Genomic DNA, 18,995 nt, shown 5'->3' on the forward strand with positions numbered 1-18,995 from the left:
CCCAACGCACATTTCTTGGGATTGGCTGTCAATCCGGCTGTTCGAAGCGCGTCCACCACCGCTTGTACCTGTTCCAAGTGGGTCTGCCAATCGGAGCTGTAAATAATGATGTCATCAAGGTACGCTGATGCATACGCCTGGTGGGGTTCCAGCACTAAGTCCATCAACCTCTGGAACGTGGCTGGAGCGCCATGTAACCCAAAAGGCAAGACAACATAGTGGAAGAGACCCTCCGGCGTAACAAAAGCGGTTTTCTCCTAGGCGGACTCCGTCAGTGGCACCTGCCAGTACCCCTTGGTCAGGTCGAGCGTGGTAAAATACCGCGCCTGTCCCAGCCTATCAATCAGCTCATCCACCCTGGGCATGGGGTAGAGATCGAACTTGGATATTTCGTTCAATCTCCTAAAGTCATTGCAGAACCTTAAGGAGCCATCGGGTTTTGGTATTAGGACAATCGGGCTAGCCCATTCACTCCGGGATTTTTCGATGACCCCCAGGCGTAACATTGTCTTTACTTTCTCCGATATGGCTTGTCGTCGAGCCTCCGGTACCCGGTATGACTTCAGGCGTACCTTCAGGTGGGGCTCGGTGACAATATCATGTCGTATCAGACTGGTCCTACCGGGCAGCTCGGAGAAGACATCGGGGTTCTGCTGAACCAACCGTCTGGCCTCTCGCCTCTGAGTCTTGGTGAGGGCTTCTCCAATCCTTACTTCCGGTTCGTCCTCTCCGGAGGTCGCTGGAGCCGGAGGTGAACGACCCGAAGAGGAGGGAGATGGGGAAAAAACAGCCATCAGGCTTTCCCGTTCCTGCCAAGGTTTTAATAGGTTGACATGGTATATTTGTTCAGGTTTCCGCCTACCGGGCTGCAATACTTTATAGTTAACCACCCCGACTCTTTCCTTTATCTCGTAGGGGCCTTGCCACTGAGCCAGGAATTTACTCTCCGCCGTGGGGATTAATACCAACACCCGATCCCCGGGTTTAAAGGTCCGCACGGTGGCTTGTCTATTGTAGCGGCCGCTTTGCGCGGCCTGAGCCTCCTGTAAATGCTCCTTCACAATTGGCATGACCGCGCTTATGCGGTTCTGCATACCTAAAATGTGTTCAATCACACTTTTATGGGGGGTGGGCTCTTGCTACCATGTTTCCTTTGCCAGGTCCAACAATCCCCGGGGATGTCGCCCGTATAACAACTCAAAAGGCGAAAACCCCGTGGATGCCTGTGGCACCTCACGGATGGCAAACATCAAATAGGGAAGCATCATATCCTAGTCTTTCCCGTCTTTTGAAATTACCCTTTTGAGCATGGTTTTCAGGGTTTTATTGAAACGCTCGACTAAACCATCCGTTTGAGGATGATACACAGACGTACGCAACTGCTTGATCTGGAGTAGCCGGCATAGCTCTTTGGTCACTTTAGACATGAATGGGGTCCCCTGATCCGTAAGGATCTCCTTGGGCAATCCCACCCGGCAGAACACAGCAAACAACTCCCGAGCTATAAGCTTTGCTGCAGTATGTCTGAGAGGTATCGCCTCGGGATACCGGGTGGCATAGTCAACGATCACTAGGATGTGTTGGTGCCCTCGAGCGGACTTTACGAGGGGCCCCACCAGATCCATCCCTATCCGTTCAAAAGGGACTTCTATAATGGGTAACGGTACCAACGGACTGCGAAAATGGGTCAGGGGTGCGGTAAGCTGACACTCCGGGCAGGTTTCGCAGAACCGTTTTACCTCCCCAAAGACTCCGGGCCAATAGAACCTTTGCAATATTCGCTCCTGCGTTTTCTTGACCCCTAGGTGGCCACTCATCAGGTGTTTATGAGCCAAGTCGAGGACCCGCCGACGATGCGGCTGGGGCACCACCAACTGCTCTACCCCCACGCCCCGTATTTCATCTACCCGGTAGAGTAAATAGTAAATCCTGCTTAAGAGCGAAATGGGGGTATCTTACCTGGGCACCGGGCAGCTGTGCCACCCCGTCAATTACTGTCACCCGACTCCGGGCATGTATTAATGTAGGGTCCTGGAGTTGGGCAGTCCCAAACGTATCCGGGGACGCCTCCAACTCCGGGATGGGTTCGACCGTCTCAGCCTCTCCTGCCAATACCTCTAGGGGCGACCTATCGGGTTCACATTCTGTCCCTATCATGGGGACCCCTACGGCAGGTGTCCCGGATTCAGGATTGTAGGGCTCAGGTCCCGGACTGACCAATATCTGAGGAGACTTAGGGGGTCCCTTCCATAAAGTCCAAAAATAGGGTAGATCCCTTCCTAGGATCACGTCATAGGGAAGAGTGTTAAGAAGTCCCACCTCATGTTGCACCTGACCGCAAGGTGCTGTGATGGTGACAATCCCTGTGGGATAGTCTCGGCGGTCCCCATGTATGCAAACCACCCCCACGGTACGTCCTGTGGCCTTTACTTTAGCCCTCAAGGTGGATCGCACAAGGGTCACTAAGCTTCCGGAATCCAACAATCCTGTAACCGGACATCCATTCACCTGTATTTGGCACAAGTGGGGCTCCGTCTCTGGGGAGACCAGGTCAGCGGTACACACCACCTGAGCATACATTGAACCCCGCCGGGTAACCCCACAATCCATGGGCTCCGTGGTGAGTGGACACTGGGCTTCCATATGTCCCACCCGCTGGCATCGCCAACATCTAATGGGGACGGAAACCCCCTTGACGGGTTGTCGTTTAGGGTACAGAACCTTCCGGACCTCAGGAATGGCGGCCGTGGCCTCAGACGGGACGGTAGGGGACTCCTGCACCGGTGTCGGCGGTGGGTCCTTGGCCCTAGGCTTGGAGGGGCCGGACCGACGGGCGGTACGCAAAGTCTCAGTGTCCCGTATCAAGTCCTGCGTAGCCACATGCCGCTCTACCAGGGACACTAATTGGTCCAGGGTACTCGGGTCACCCTGTCCTACCCACCGTTGAACGGTGACGGGTAAAGTGCGCACAAAACGATCCACTACTACCCTTTCCACCATCTGCGCCGGGCTCAGAGTGTCAGGTTGTAACCACTTTTTTACAAGATGCAATAAGTCATAGGCCTGGGAGCGTACGGGTTTGGCTTCCTCATAGAACCACTGATTTACCCGCTGAGCCCGTACATAGGTATTCACCCCCAACCGTGCCAGTATTTCGGCTTTTAGGGTCACATAGTCAATGGCGTCCTCGGTACAGAGGTCCAGGTACGCTTTTTGGGGTTCCCCCGTCAGATAGGGCGACAATACCTCAGCCCACTGGGGGGTCGGCAGCTTTTCCCGCTCGGCCACCCACTCAAACACCGCCAGGAACGCTTCCACATCATCCCCCGGGGTCATCTTTTGCAACGCTTGTCTCACCGCTTTCCGGACGCTGCCGTCATCACCCAGTCCCGGGGTTGTTGCTGCCGGTCCAGCACGGATCGACTTGGCCAGGAGAACCATCTGTTCTTGATGTCTTTGTTCCTGCAATTGTAAGGCTTGCTGCTGACGTGCATTGGCCTGAACCAGCAGTTCTTGGTGTCTTTAGTCCTGCGATTTCAAGGATTGGAGCAGGTGTGCATTGATCTGTTGCTGCTGCTTTAGTATTTCCTCCATGGTGTCGCTGGGTTTGGGCCGTAGTATAGCCGCTTGAATCCAGGACATGTGCTACCGGATCACCAGAAAAGGAAGCTACACCTCACCGGCTGGGATGCCCGCCGATTCTCCACCATATGTGAGGTAGCACGGTCGGCTGCGCAGCAGAAGACACGGGATCCAAGCATTAAGGTTCACAGCACACGGTTTTAATGTCCAAACAAAAGTCCACACCAATATACATGTGCCTCTCCAGCAGAGAACTCAGGGAGTTGTGTTCACTCCCTCACACCCAGCACACCTGCCCTTGTTCCTGTTTCCATTTAACCCTTCCTTCAGCCTGTAAGGAAACAGCATTAACCCTAGAGTGGATGTACTTTCTATCATGGAGTGAGCACAACCGGGGCGAGACATACCGGCCGTCATAGACAACCCCGGTCACAGTCTCACATTAGTGAGAGTTAAACAATGGGGGTACATTTATTTATATGGAAAACTTTCTAACTCAAGTATTTCCAGGTCTCTAGATTTTGAGAATTTTAGCAAGTGAAATTCAGAAATCGGGACATGACCTTATCATGGAAAGTCTATGAAGAGGTCAGTACCTGCATGGGCTGAGGGAAGAGCACAAAGGGAAAGAAATAGGGAAGACGTATGGATTTCATACATTCCCTGGTAACGCTGCCATCACCTATGGAATAATCATCTGTCACAGAAGAGGTGGACTATGCTCCAATCACATCACACCGAAAGTAGGTATCATGTTTATGTGTATATATAATGTTTATATAAGTGTATACTGTATGTACCTATATACCTGCCAGTTAAATATGTCACCTATAGGAAAGTAAGGCTTTAACCATCCATAGAGATGAAGAGGAGGATTGTTTCTTCCTTGAGGACAGACTCACTTTCTGTAAGGCGACATCCAGAGATCCCTCCTTCATAAAACGATGGATTAGATAGTGATGTCCGCTCTCCACACAGAAGCCGAGCAACTTCAGAAGATTGGGATGATGACATCTGTGCAAAACATGGGAGGGAAAAGCTACAGAAGTGATATTTTCACTATTGGGGTAAATTAACTTCTCACAGCTGAGGGTTTGTTACAATTGGATCCAGTCTAGACAATCCTCTGTGAGATAAACCCAAGAGTAGCACAAATCTCTTTCCTCTCTTGACAGTTTTTACAATGTATCAGTCTGGCGAAGAGATCCTGAATCCAATGATGTAACACTTAGATTACTGGCTGCAGCCGTTCTGACACAGAGATGTTAGATTTTGCATGTAACAGAGCTGCTCTGTATGTGCATTTCTATAAAGAGTGAGTTGCTAATCACAGCAGGGGACTCGCTGGACTAGAACACCTAGTCTGGCAATGATAATCTTCAGAAGCTAAAACAAACATTACAGGTACACAACTGCACACAGTAGTAATTAAGCTTGTTACATAGAAAGTGATGGTTCACAGAGTGATCACTTACCGAAAGCTGATCTGAGCCTCTTTCTCATAGAATGACTCTGTCCTGTCCGACTGCACCTAAAGAAAGCGCAGACATGATTTGGTCACTACTCACACCTGCCAGAGAGATAATGTGTCCCGGACCAAACTCCCCAATAATAACGAGGTTCCGTACCTCCTTCATCCTCTTCACAGCATAAACATTGTCTCCTCTGCATCCTACAAAGACATCAGCAAACTGTCCGCTGTGTATCCTCCTGTTCACACTGAACCCGTCTGTAGCTTCTTCCAGCTGTCGGCTCGTCCAGTGCTGACACGTGGTGTTCAGTGACAGGCTGATCTCCTGCTGTGGAGTACTTAATACCTTCCACAAGATGGGAGGAGAACGTTACTATACAGCTATATAGTCTACATCACCACATACAAGGACATCTACCGGAGATACATACAGTGTGTCCACCTACATCCTGTCCACCGCCATTAACTTGAGAACGGCGGCAGCTATAGGCATAGAAGTGGTGTCTAGGTATAGTAAAGTAGCCATGCGCTATGCAATGAAACCACCTATAGCGCCACCTGGTGGAAAACAACGGAGTTGGCATTTGTATTTCGAAAAGGGAACGAGATAGAGAAAAAAAGTGAATTACAAAGTTGTAGGGCATCATCAATTCAATACGAATCGACACCTTGCATACAGAAATGCTATGATTAGAACGTGTAAAACTCACAAGGCTGCGGACGTGAAGCGATACCTCATGGAGACCTTCCTACAAGTCATTGGGTATGGGGGCTGTGTGGAGTGGCCTCCACTCACCTGACCTGACCCCATTGGACTTCTTTCTGTGAGGTCACATCAAACAGCAGGTGTATGCGACCCCTCCACCAACATTGCAGAACCTACGACGACGGATCACAGATGCTTGTTCAAACGTGTCACCTACCATATTGCACAGCGTGCAGCAAGATACAATATGCTGTGCAGAGTCCAGATGTGCATTGCAGCTGACGGGGGCCACTTTGAGCATCAAAGTTAAATGAGTACCATATGCGTTACCAGCATTCAATGTTTTGGGGGGGTCATGGGTTTCATATCATAGCATTTCTATATGCAAGGTGTTGATTCGTATTGAATTGATGATGCCCTACAATTTTGAAATTCACTTTTTTTCTCTATCTCATTCTGTTTTCGAGATAAAAATGCTAACTCCGTTGTTTTCCACCAGGTGGCGCTATAGGTGGTTTCATTGCGTAGCGCATGGCTACTTTACTATACCTAGACACCACTTCTATGCCTATAGCTGCCGCCGTTCTCAAGTTAATGGTGGTGGACAAGATATAGGTGGACACACTGTATATAATTATATACAGGAGATGCCCAGGTTATACCAGCTGTACACATATAATTATATACAGAAGATGCCCAGGTTATACCAGCTGTACATATATAATTATATACAGGAGATACCCAGGTTATACCAGCTGTACATATATAATTATATACAGGAGATGCCCAGGTTATACCAGCTGTACATATATAATTATATACAGGAGATGCCCAGGTTATACCAGCTGTACATATATAATTATATACAGGAGATGCCCAGGTTATACCAGCTGTACATATATAATTATATACAGGAGATGCTCAGGTTATACCAGCTGTACATATATAATTATATACAGGAGATACCCAGGTTATACCAGCTGTACATAAATAATTATATACAGGAGATACCCAGGTTATACCAGCTGTACATATATAATTATATACAGGAGATGCTCAGGTTATATCAGCTGTACATATATAATTATATACAGGAGATGCCCAGGTTATACCAGCTGTACATATATAATTATATCCAGGAGATGCCCAGGTTATACCAGCTGTACACATATAATTATATACAGGAGATGCCCAGGTTATACCAGCTGTACACATATAATTATATACAGGAGATGCCCAGGTTATACCAGCTGTACATATATAATTATATACACTGGATATCAAAATTAGAGAACAACACACAATTTCCTAAACGTTGCGGTCATTGTGTCGTCTTATGTGATTATATCCTAACATGAGGAAACTTGCAGGATTTTAAGCTTCTTTCATGAATTGAATTTATTGTAAAGCAAATAATAAAAATGTAAATGAGATAAATGTAAAAGAACACGGATCAAAATTAGAGAACACTTTCAGATCCCTGCAAGTTATTGGTGTTAATCTGGCACCTGGGGCTAATTTCCTTTATTATCTGACAAACCCTATGTAACTGGCGGCCTAACTTTCCAGTTTGCACTGACTGCAAAAACGGTGTGCCATTCCAAAAGTGACTGAAATCCTCCAGCAGCAGGTTGTCCAGATGAAGTCCAAAGGGGTGACCCTATCAGCCATAGCAAGAGAAGTTGGTCGTTCCAAGTCTGTGATTTTGAGAATATTTCATCTTTACAACATCACAAACTCTTTCAAGTCCCCCAAGAAGGCTGGTCGCCCTCGAAAGACAAATGCAAGAGATGACATGATAATGTATAGACTCTCCATGGGTCATTTCAACACTGCAGCTGAAATTGCTCGCCAGTTCAGCACTGAACAGGGTAAGGATCTGTCTCGTCATACTGTGTCACACCGTTTAAGAGCATTTGGACTGAAGGCCCACTCTGCAGTGACCAAACCTCTGATTAGCAGAAAGAGTCACAAGGCTAGACTAACCTTTGGTGAGGAGCATGTTGTGTGGACAGAGGAGAAGTGTCCATAGTTCATTTTAGTGATGAAATCAAGTCTAATTTATTTGGGTCTGATGGGAAACATTATGTTCGTCGACAAACTGGGGAAAGACTGAAGCCAAAGTATGTTAAGAAGTCAATGAAAGGTGGTGGAGGAAGGGTCATGGTTTGCGGAATGTTTTTTGCATCAGGAGTTGGACCTCTCACACAGCTACATGTCAGAGAGAATAAAAGTGTGGATCAGAACCTTCTTCACAACACGTGGCTCCTTACTTGTGTTTATCACTCAATCAGCAGCAATTTTCATGCAGGACAATGCCCCTGTCTCAGAGCAAAACGGGGAAAGCAGATCCTTGGAACAGAAAACACTGAAACAACGACATGGCCACAGCCCAGAGTCCTGAACTAAACCCAATAGAAAACCTCTGGAAAATCCTTGTGACAAAGTTATGGCCAAGAAACCCACAACAGTCAAAGAACTGTGGGAGAGACTGGAAGAAGAGTGGACCAAAATCCCACCCGAGCAGTGTGAGAGACTAGTGATGTCCTGATGTGCTGAAGTCATTCACAGCGACTGGCGGTGCACGTCCTACTGATTGTGACTGTTGTTACCTGCAGAACATTTACTGATAATCATTCTCTGTGCTACACTCATTGCTGTTCTCTAATTATGATCATTACATTTTGGGCAAAATAAAGGTTTTATGTGTCTAAAGTTTGGATCTTTTTTAAACCCTGTTCTAGTGGCATGGTGCACCCCTTACACAAAACCTGCAAATGTTCATCAATGTAGATTATATTATTTCTGAAAAAAGCAAGTGATCATACATTGTCCTCTAATTTTGATCTCCAGTGTATAAGATAAGATGTGCCTGGAGGACACCTACCTGATCTGTGCTGGACACCTGCTCTGAGTCGGACTCTGCCCCCATGGACCTCAGCAGCTCTGATGGGGGTTGTGGTGGTGATGGGAGTGGTGGTAGCCTGGATTCTGTAACACAGAGGCGGATATAGTGACGCCATCCCTGGCCTCCCTCGTCACTGCCCGTATTATACATCCCAGGCCATTACCTGACACCATTTTTGTGACACTGTTGCTGTTCCTGCAGCTTCTTGCCGTTTCATCAGACGTTTGTGCAGCTTCTTTCCTGACATCAGTCCCGGGGGACATTGCCGGACTGCAGGGGTCTGTAGAATAGATCACATTATTATTCTGCTCATCAATGCATTTGCAAAGTCCATACACTATAAAGGCCACTTTACACGCTGCGATATCGGTACTGATATCGCTAGCGTGGGTACCCGCCCCCATCGGTTGTGCGACACGGGTAAATCACTGCCCGTGGCACACAACATCGCCCAGACCTGTCACACTAGTTACCTGCCCTGCGACGTCGCTCTGACCGGCGAACCGCCTCCTTTCTAAGGGGGCGGTCCGTGCGGTGTCACAGCGACGTCACTAAGCGGCCGCCCAATCAAAGCAGAGGGGTGGAGATGAGCGGGACGTAACATCCCGCCCACCTTCTTCCTTCCGCATTGCGGGCGGCGGCAGGTAAGGTGAGGTTCCTCGTTCCTGCGGCGTCACACAGAGCGATGTGTGCTTCCGCAGGAGCGACGAACTACATCGTACACGCTGCAGCAGCGATATTTGAGAATGGACCCCCATGTCACCGATGAGCGATTTTGAACGTTTTTGCGACGATTCAAAATCGCTCATAGGTGTCACACGCAACGACATCGCTAACGCGGCCGGATGTGCGTCACCAATTCCGTGACCCCAACGACATCGCATTAGCGATGTCGTAGCGTGTAAAGCGGCCTAAAGGGTGGCTTTACACGCTACGAGATCGCTAGCCGATGCTAGCGATGGCGAGCGTGATAGCACCCGCCCCTCTCGTTATGCCGATATGTGAAGATCGCTGCCGTAGCGAACATTATCGCTACGGCAGCGTCACACTACTTACCTGCTCGGCGACGTCGCTGTGACCGGCGATCCGCCTCCTCTCTAAGGGGGCGGTTCGCTCAGCGTCACAGCGACGTCACTAAGCGGCCACCCAATCAAAGTGGAGGGGCGGAGATGAGCGGGACGAAAATCCCGCCCACCTTCTTCCTTCCTCATTGCTGGCGTGTGGCAGGTAAGGAGAGGTTCCTCGTTCCTGCGGCGTCACACATAGTGATGTGTGCTGCCGCAGGGACGAGGATCAACTTCGCCCACACGACAGCAGCGATATTTGAGAATGGACCCCCATGTCAACGAGGAGTGATTTTCGACGTTTTTGCAACGATCCAAAATCGCTCCTAGGAGTCACACACGAGATCGCTACAGCGGACGGATGTGCGTCACAAAATCCGTGACCCCAACGAGATCGCTGTAGCGATCTCGTAGCGGGTAAAGCCCGCTTAAGGCTCAGGAATATAATGCCAGAGCTGCAGTTACGACTGACACTAGCATAGCCCATCTTCCCAGTGCGACAGTAACTCTTACACTGCTGGAGGATTTCCAGTGCCCGGTAGAGCTCCAGCCTCTGCAAGACGAGCTCCAGGTCCTGGACGGTGGCCAGCTTCTGCCCCCAGCTCCACAGCAGCTCCCCGGTCACACAGTCGCCCCATCTCCGCCTCATATAGAAACGCTGGATGGTCGTCTGGTCATTCACAACGTGCGATGCTGAGAAAGAAAAAAAAACACATGTATAGATCTCTGCTTCCTGTCAATGAATGGGATTGTTATTTTTTTACAGAAGCTAAACAGCTGCACAGGATCATAGTACAGCCCCTGTAAGGCTGTGTGCACACTGAGTATTTGATGCAGAAATTATCTGGCAGAAATACACACCAAAAACGAGGTGCATATTTGCCGCTTTTTTCATAATGAAATCAATGGGTGAAAGAGCTGAAAAATGCACCAAGAAATCGACATGCAGCAGATTATTTTCTGCACCAAATCTGCAAGTAAGAAATAAGCAACGTGTGCACAGGCCTTCAGGATTCTCATAGACATTTCTGGCATCAAAAGTACATACAAAAACACCTCATCAAAAACACATAGCCTAATAGATAACACCCAACCTGCCAGCTCCACTATCTGCACAACAGGGCCAGAATAGGGGAAGTGCAGGAGCCGTTATCAGGACTCACCTCCTCATGTGATCAGCAGTGCTAATTAATCACAACGGTAACCACAAATCATCACATAAATGTCATAGAGACTGGTACTTCACCTGACACCTGATATATAACCGGCGTATAGTATAAAGTCTAACTAGGAATCACTATGTAAGTTCACTATGTCCGGAGCTGCATTCAGAATTCTGCTGGTGCAGTCACTGTGTACATACATTACTTTACTTATCATGTACTGACCCTGAGTTACCTGCTGTATTATACTCCAGAGCTGCACTCACCATTCTGCTGGTGTAGTCACTGTGTACATACATTACATTACTTATCCTGTATTATACTCCAGAGCTGCACTCACTATTCTGCTGGTGCAGTCACTGTGTACATACATTACATTACATTGCATATCCTGTAATGATATTGAGTTACCTGCTGTATTATACTCCAGAGCTGCACTCACTATTCTGCTGGTGTAGTCACTGTATACAGTGCTGGCCAAAAGTATTGGCACCCCTGCAATTCTGTCAGAGAATACTCAGTTTCTTCTTGAAAATGATTGCAATCACAAATTCTTTGGTATTATTATCTTCATTTATTTTGCTTGCAACGAAAAAACACAAAAGAGAATGAAACAAAAATCAAATCATTGATCATTTCACACAAAACTCCAAAATTGGGCCAGACAAAAGTATGGGCACCCTTAGCCTAAGGCCCCTTTCACATTGCGTTTTACCTTCCGCTCACAGGTCCCGTCGGAGCATCCGTCCGAACCACTCTGCAAAGCGTGTTCCGGACGCATGCGCCCAACAGGGCCATTCACTGCTGTGGAGCGCACTGCGTTAGCGTGTGCTCTGCTTTGTGCCATTTTTTGCACATATACGTTTCTGCAGACGGACACCCGAACGTAGGTGGACTACGTTCAGGTGTCCGTCTGCAGAAACGTATATGTGCAAAAAATGGCACAAAACAGAGCACACGCTAACGCAGTGCGCTCCATAGCAGTGAATGGCCCTGTCGGGCGCATGCGTCCGGAACACGCTTTGCAGAGTGGGGGAGGGGCGGTTCGGACGGATGCTCCGACGGGACCTGTGAGCGGAAGGTAAAACGCAATGTGAAAGGGGCCTAATACTTGGTTGCACAACCTTTAGCCAAAATAACTGCGAACAACCGCTTCCGGTAACCATCAATGAGTTTCTTACAATGCTCTGCTGGAATTTTAGACCATTCTTCTTTGGCAAACTGCTCCAGGTCCCTGAGATGTGAAGGGTGCCTTCTCCAAACTGCCATTCTGAGATCTCTCCACAGGTGTTCTATGGGGTTCAGGTCTGGACTCATTGCTGGCCACTTTAGTAGTCTCCAGTGCTTTCTCTCAAACCATTTTCTAGTGCTTTTTGAAGTGTGTTTTGGGTCATTGTCCTGCTGGAAGACCCATGACCTCTGAGGGAGACCCAGCTTTCTCACACTGGGCCCTACATTATGCTGCAAAATTTGTTGGTAGTCTTCAGACTTCATAATGCCATGCACACAGTCAAGCAGTCCAGTGCCAGAGGCAGCAAAACAACCCCAAAACATCAGGGAACCTCCGCCATGTTTGACTGTAGGGATCGTGTTGTTTTCTTTGAATGCCTCTTTTTTTTTTTTCCCTGTAAACTCTATGTTGATGGCTTTTCCCAAAAAGCTCTACTTTTGTCTCCTCTGACCAGAGAACATTCTTCCAAAACGTTTTAGGCTTTCTCAGGTAAGTTTTGGCAAACTCCAGCCTGGCTTTTTTATGTCTCGGGGTAAGAAGTGGGGTCTTCCTGGGTATCCTACCCTACAGTCCCTTTTCATTCAGACGCCGACGGATAGTACGGGTTGACACTGTTGTACCCTCGGACTGCAGGGCAGCTTGAACTTGTTTGGATGTTAGTCGAGGTTCTTTATCCACCATCCGCACAATCTTACGTTGAAATCTCTCTGCAATTTTTCTTTTCCTTCCACATCTAGGGAGGTTAGCCACAGTGCCATGGGCTTTACACTTCTTGATGACACTGCGCACCGTAGACACAGGAACTTTCAGGTCTTTGGAGATGGACTTGTAGCCTTGAGATTGCTCATGCTTCCTCACAATTTGGAGTCTCAAGTCCTCAGACAGTTCTTTGGTCTTCTTTCTTTTCTCCATGCTCAATGTGGTACACACAAGGACACAGGACAGAGGTTGAGCCAACTTTAATCCATGTCACCTGCTGCAAGTGTGATTTATTATTGCCAACACCTGTTAGGTGCCACAGGTAAGTTACAGGTGCTGGTAATTACACAAATTACAGAAGCATCACATGATTTTTTAAACAGTGCCAATACTTTTCTCCACCCCCTTTTTTATGTTTGGTGTGGAATTATACCCAGTTTGGCTTTATGACAATTTTTTTTCTTTTTTTTCATTGAAGACAAATTAAATGAAGATAATAATACCAAAGAATTTGTGATTGCAATCATTTGCAAGAAGAAACTAAGTATTCTCTGACAGAATTGCAGGGGTGCCAATACTTTTGGCGAGAACTGTACATACATTACATTACTTATCCTGCACTGATCCTGAGTTACATCCTGTATTATACTCCAGAGCTGCACTCACTATTCTGCTGGTACAGTCACTGTGTACATACATTACATTACTTATCCTGCACTGATCCTGAGTTACATCCTGTATTATACTCCAGAGCTGCACTCACTATTCTGCTGGTGCAATCACTATGTACATACATTACATTACTTATCCTGAGTTACATCCTGTAATATACCCCAGAGCTGCACTCACTATTCTGCTGGTGCAGTCACTGTGTACATACATTACATTACTTATCCTGTACTGATCCTGAGTTACATCCTGTATTATACCCCAGAGCTGCACTCACTATTCTGCTGGTGCAGTCACTGTGTACATACATTAAATTACTTATCCTGCACTGATCCTGAGTTTCATCCTGTATTATACTTCAGAGCTGCACTCACTATTCTGCTGGTGCAGTCACTGTGTACATACATTACATTATTTATCCTGTATTATACTCCAGAGCTGCACTCACTATTCTGCTGGTGCAGTCACTGTGTACATACATTAAATTACTTATCCTGCACTGATCCTGAGTTTCATCCTGTATTATACTTAAGAGCTGCACTCACTATTCTGCTGGTGTAGTCACTGTGTACATACATTACATTACTTATCCTGTATTATACTCCAGAGCTGCACTCACTATTCTGCTGGCGCAGTCACTGTGTACATACATTAAATGACTTATCCTGTACTGATCCTGAGTTTCATCCTGTATTATACTTCAGAGCTGCACTCACTATTCTGCTGGTGTAGTCACTGTGTACATACATTACTTATCCTGCACTGATCCTGAGTTACATCCTGTATTATACTCCAGAGCTGCACTCACTATACTGTTGGTGCAGTCAATGTATACATACATTACATTACTTATCCTGTACTGATCCTGAGTTACCACCTGTATTATACTCCAGAGCTGCACTCACTATTCTGCTGGTGCAGTCTCATACATTACATGCCACTTTTGGGAATATCTCTTTAATTGTTACAGACATCAGCAGAGTATGAATCATTTCTTACCAAACCGCATCCACTCCCTGTCGTTCAGGCTGTCAACACAGCGGCAGAAGTCGTCCAGGACCCTGGGTGGGATGTCAATGATCAGAGGGGATGAAGTGCTGACATTCAGTGAATGCGCCATATTTGCCTTTTTTCTGGGATTATCGCCCCTAATAGTTCCTGCAAAAATAGTATACAATGTCATGACTTACGCTCGATGCGAGACTGACAGGACGGACACAATATCCACAGATTTCAGCAAAAAGGGTCAAAACTGCAGTCACATCCGTCACATTTTGTGCAATTTAAAGAGGGATATCTGCACCTTTTAAAGTATTTGTCCAGAATTAGTAAAATATTGCATGACATGGAGTTGTGTGTGATATTGCAGCTCAGCTCTATTCACTTCAATGGGGCTGGGTGGGTTGTAATATCAGAGCACAAGACATGGACAGGGCTGGCGCTGATACTGAAACCAAGCAGCCATGTTTTTCTAATTCTGGACGACCCCTTTAAGTGGGTTAACCCCACCATTGGGCCGGGATCTCACAGGGCACTTGTTCGGCATAGACTCCAATCCTTTCCTATCAGTCACGTCCAGGCATTAGATTGTGTAGATTAGATCCGATGGTAACAAACCCTCAGGGGTGAGAAGTATTAGATTTGTACTTTTCAGCCTCTGGATAAAAATGTTTTCATTCAATTCCAGTTACCAGAGATCTTGAAAACGGTGAAATGTAGGACATTTATTTCAATGAGAGAGCTCAATGACAAAAAACAAGGCTGCTGTTACAGCTGTAAAAAGGTGGTCTCCCGGCTTTCCCAAAATCCTGAATTGCAGAACCGCACTGGAAAAGCTGGGTTAGCTTTAGCTATAGTTCCATACAGGGATGATTTTTGTAGGAAAAGCTGGATCGATATGGAGTCTCGTTACTTACTTGGTGCTGCCTTGTCCAGAAAGTGAAGAAGTGATCTAGAAATCAAAAGCTGTAAGGTTTACAAGTATCCGGCCGCTTACAGAATCAGTCACGGCAAATCCAAGTGATTCATCGCTGTGTCTGGCGCAGGGAGGCGCAGAAGTCCTGCTTTATGTAAGGGGAGGTGCATCGCTATAGTGTGACAAGCCTATGTTGCCACCCCCCAAATCAGGCAGGGATCCCCCTCGCTGCTTCCCGTCAGGAGTCACCTGCCAGCGCAGACGTCATATACTGCAGAACAGAAAATCGACAGATGTCCAAAACTTCCTCGTAGCGAGTTGTGTGGGGAAGGTGGGGCCCAGAATGTTAGACAACCAGTAGAGCAGGAAGTGCGGCCGGGGAAGGGGGGGGCATCCGTCAGGAGACGGGGACCATTACTAGACAGGTGAGCAATACTCCTCTACATACTAAACGTGCAGTCCCATGTAACTGCAGACTAATCACTCTGTTCCGAAAACTTCTAACAGACTTTGTGCTTCACTTTCTCATTATTTTCAAGATCTCCGCTTGCTGCCAGTGAATGTGAACATTCTTATTTAAATCCAGTGGATCTCAAATCCCCACTTCTACTCTTGCATCCAGTTCAGGCAATCATCTGCGAGCGAAGCCCATCACCAGCACAATTCTCTCTGCTGCTCTGATTGTTTGTTGCAATGTGTCAGTCTGCTTCACCGATGAAGAATTAAAGGGGTTGTCTGGGGAAATGGTGCTCGTTAACTGGCGGGTTGAATTCTGCCATCCTGACACCGAAAGTGCAGAATAGATCGGGCGCAGGGACTTTACTTTTCTGAGAATTTTTTGTTTGAGGGTAATGGGATTTTCCAGCTAAAATAAACTATATGTGCGCACTGGAAAATGGAATTTTCTCAAGAAATTCCGCAGGTATATAAAGATTACCGCATCCACGGTAAAAAACCGCGGCAAACCGCACCCGAAAACCACATGCAATTTGCCGCGGTTTGCTGCGGTTTTACCGCGGTATTGTTCGCGGTATTGCCGCGGTTTTGCCGCGTGCGGGTTGGTATGTGCTTTATTGCATTCAATGCAATAAAGCACATTGAAAAAAATAAATAAATAATAATTTCCTTCTTTTAGATAGATAAAGAGACAGAAGAATAGATAGAGGGATAGATAGATAGATAGATAGATAGAGGGATAGATAGAGGGATAGATAGATAGATATATAGATAGAGGGATAGATAGATAGATAGATAGATAGATAGATAGATAGATAGATAGATAGATAGATAGAGGGATAGATAGATAGATAGATAGATAGATAGATAGATAGATAGATAGATAGATAGAGGGATAGATAGAGGGATAGATAGAGGGATAGATAGAGGGATAGATAGATAGAGGGATAGATAGAGGGATAGATAGATAGATAGAGGGATAGATAGATAGATAGATAGATAGATAGAGGGATAGATAGATAGATAGATAGATAGATAGAGGGATAGATAGATAGATAGAGGGATAGATAGATAGATAGATAGATAGATAGATAGATAGATAGAGGGATAGATAGATAGATAGATAGATAGATAGATAGATAGATAGATAGAGGGATAGATAGAGGGATAGATAGATAGATATATAGATAGAGGGATAGATAGATAGATAGATAGATAGATAGATAGATAGAGGGATAGATAGATAGATAGATAGATAGAGGGATAGATAGATAGATAGATAGATAGATAGATAGATAGATAGATAGATAGATAGAGGGATAGATAGAGGGATAGATAGAGGGATAGATAGAGGGATAGATAGATAGAGGGATAGATAGAGGGATAGATAGATAGATAGAGGGATAGATAGATAGATAGATAGATAGAGGGATAGATAGATAGATAGATAGATAGAGGGATAGATAGATAGATAGAGGGATAGATAGATAGATAGATAGATAGATAGATAGAGGGATAGATAGATAGATAGATAGATAGAGGGATAGATAGAGGGATAGATAGATAGAGGGATAGATAGATAGATAGATAGATAGATAGATAGATAGAGGGATAGATAGATAGATAGATAGAAGGATAGATAGATAGAGGGATAGATAGAGGGATAGATAGATAGATAGAGGGATAGATAGATAGATAGATAATGGATAGAGAGATAGATAGATAGATAGAGGGATAGATAGATAGAAGGATGGATAGATAGATAGATAGATAGATAGATAGATAGATAGATAGATAGATAGAGGGATAGATAGATAGATAGATAGAGGGATAGATAGATAGATAGATAGATAGAGGGATAGATGGATAGATAGATAGATAGATAGATAGAGGGATAGATAGATAGATAGATAGATAGAGGGATAGATAGATAGAGGGATAGATAGATAGATAGATAGATAATGGATAGAGAGATAGATAGAGGGATAGATAGATAGATAGAAGGATGGATAGATAGATAGATAGATAGATAGATAGATAGAGGGATAGATAGATAGATAGATAGACAGATACATAGAGGACAGATCGCTGCATTTCCCATGGTCGGCAGTGAGTTCACATTACCGGCCGTGGGAAATGACCGGTAATTACCTCTGCTGTCTCGCTGCGAGCTGCATTCATTCAGCAGTGTCTATGTCAGTCGCGGCTGGATGTAAGCAGCGCAGGACCTCTGGATTACGCCGGAGCTGTGGATTACGCCGGAGCTTTGGTGCGGGAGGGGTTAATAAAAGGGTGAACGAGGCTTGTTTGTGTTTTATTTAAAATAAAGGATTTTTCGGTGTCTGTGTTTTATTCACTTTACTTACGGGTTGATCATGTCAGCTGTCACATAGACGCTACCATGATCAAGCCTGGAGTTAATGGCGGTGATCCACCACCATTAACCCCTTGTATTACCCTGACTGCCACTGCTACACGGCGGCAGGAAGAGACGGGGACACGCCGGTGCTGCCGCATAATGCATGCGACAGTGCCGGGGCAGCTGCGGCTGATATTCTCGGCTGCGGGAGGTGGGAGGGAGGCGGGGGACATTAACCCTGCCCCTCTCCCTCCCCAGCCTGAGAATACCGGGCCGCCGCTGTGTGCTTACCTCGGCTGGAAGGTAAAAATACAGCGGAGCCCACATGCTTTTTTTTTTCTATATTTCCGTTTGCTTTCTATGTGTGTTCTATGTGTCTGTGTCTGTGTTCTATGTCTGTGATGTCTGTGTGTGAGTGTGATCTGTGTGTGTTTACTCTCTGCTCCGCTTCCTCTTCCTGTAATGACATCACTTTCCTGCAAAACCGCAGGCAAGCGATGTACATTACCGGAGGTAAACCGCGAAATACCGCAGGGAATAACGCAGGAAAACGCAGTGAACCGCACAGAATTTGCTGCCTGCGTTATTCCCTGTGGGATTTCACGATTACATTGGAGTCAATGGAGTGAAATCCCGCAGCGACGTGCGGAAAAGAAGTGACATGCAATTGTTTTTGCTGCGGGAATCCCGCAGCAAAACATGCAGCTGTCAAATTCCGCCTAGTGCGCACAGGATTTTTTTTTCCCATAGGTTTTGCTGGTGATTCACTGCA

General features: G+C 46.3%; 1 protein-coding gene across 1 annotated transcript in view; it reads right to left on the reverse strand.

Annotated features, from left to right (window-relative positions):
* IRAK2 (interleukin 1 receptor associated kinase 2) overlaps positions 1 to 15,691 on the reverse strand; it is a 33,971-nt gene extending 18,280 nt beyond the window's left edge. Inside the window, exons 1-8 of the mRNA XM_075321583.1 lie at positions 15,410 to 15,691; positions 14,493 to 14,651; positions 10,245 to 10,424; positions 8,831 to 8,947; positions 8,647 to 8,750; positions 5,211 to 5,399; positions 5,058 to 5,113; positions 4,485 to 4,596 (exon numbers count right to left, since the gene is read on the reverse strand). Coding sequence (XP_075177698.1) covers positions 4,485 to 4,596; positions 5,058 to 5,113; positions 5,211 to 5,399; positions 8,647 to 8,750; positions 8,831 to 8,947; positions 10,245 to 10,424; positions 14,493 to 14,613 — 879 coding nt within the window. The 5' untranslated portion in view covers positions 14,614 to 14,651; positions 15,410 to 15,691. The remainder of the gene's footprint in view (positions 1 to 4,484; positions 4,597 to 5,057; positions 5,114 to 5,210; positions 5,400 to 8,646; positions 8,751 to 8,830; positions 8,948 to 10,244; positions 10,425 to 14,492; positions 14,652 to 15,409) is intronic.
* Between the last annotated feature and the right edge of the window lie 3,304 nt (positions 15,692 to 18,995).

Source organism: Anomaloglossus baeobatrachus, chromosome 8 (genome assembly GCF_048569485.1).
Source record: "Anomaloglossus baeobatrachus isolate aAnoBae1 chromosome 8, aAnoBae1.hap1, whole genome shotgun sequence".
Taxonomy (NCBI): domain Eukaryota; kingdom Metazoa; phylum Chordata; class Amphibia; order Anura; family Aromobatidae; genus Anomaloglossus; species Anomaloglossus baeobatrachus.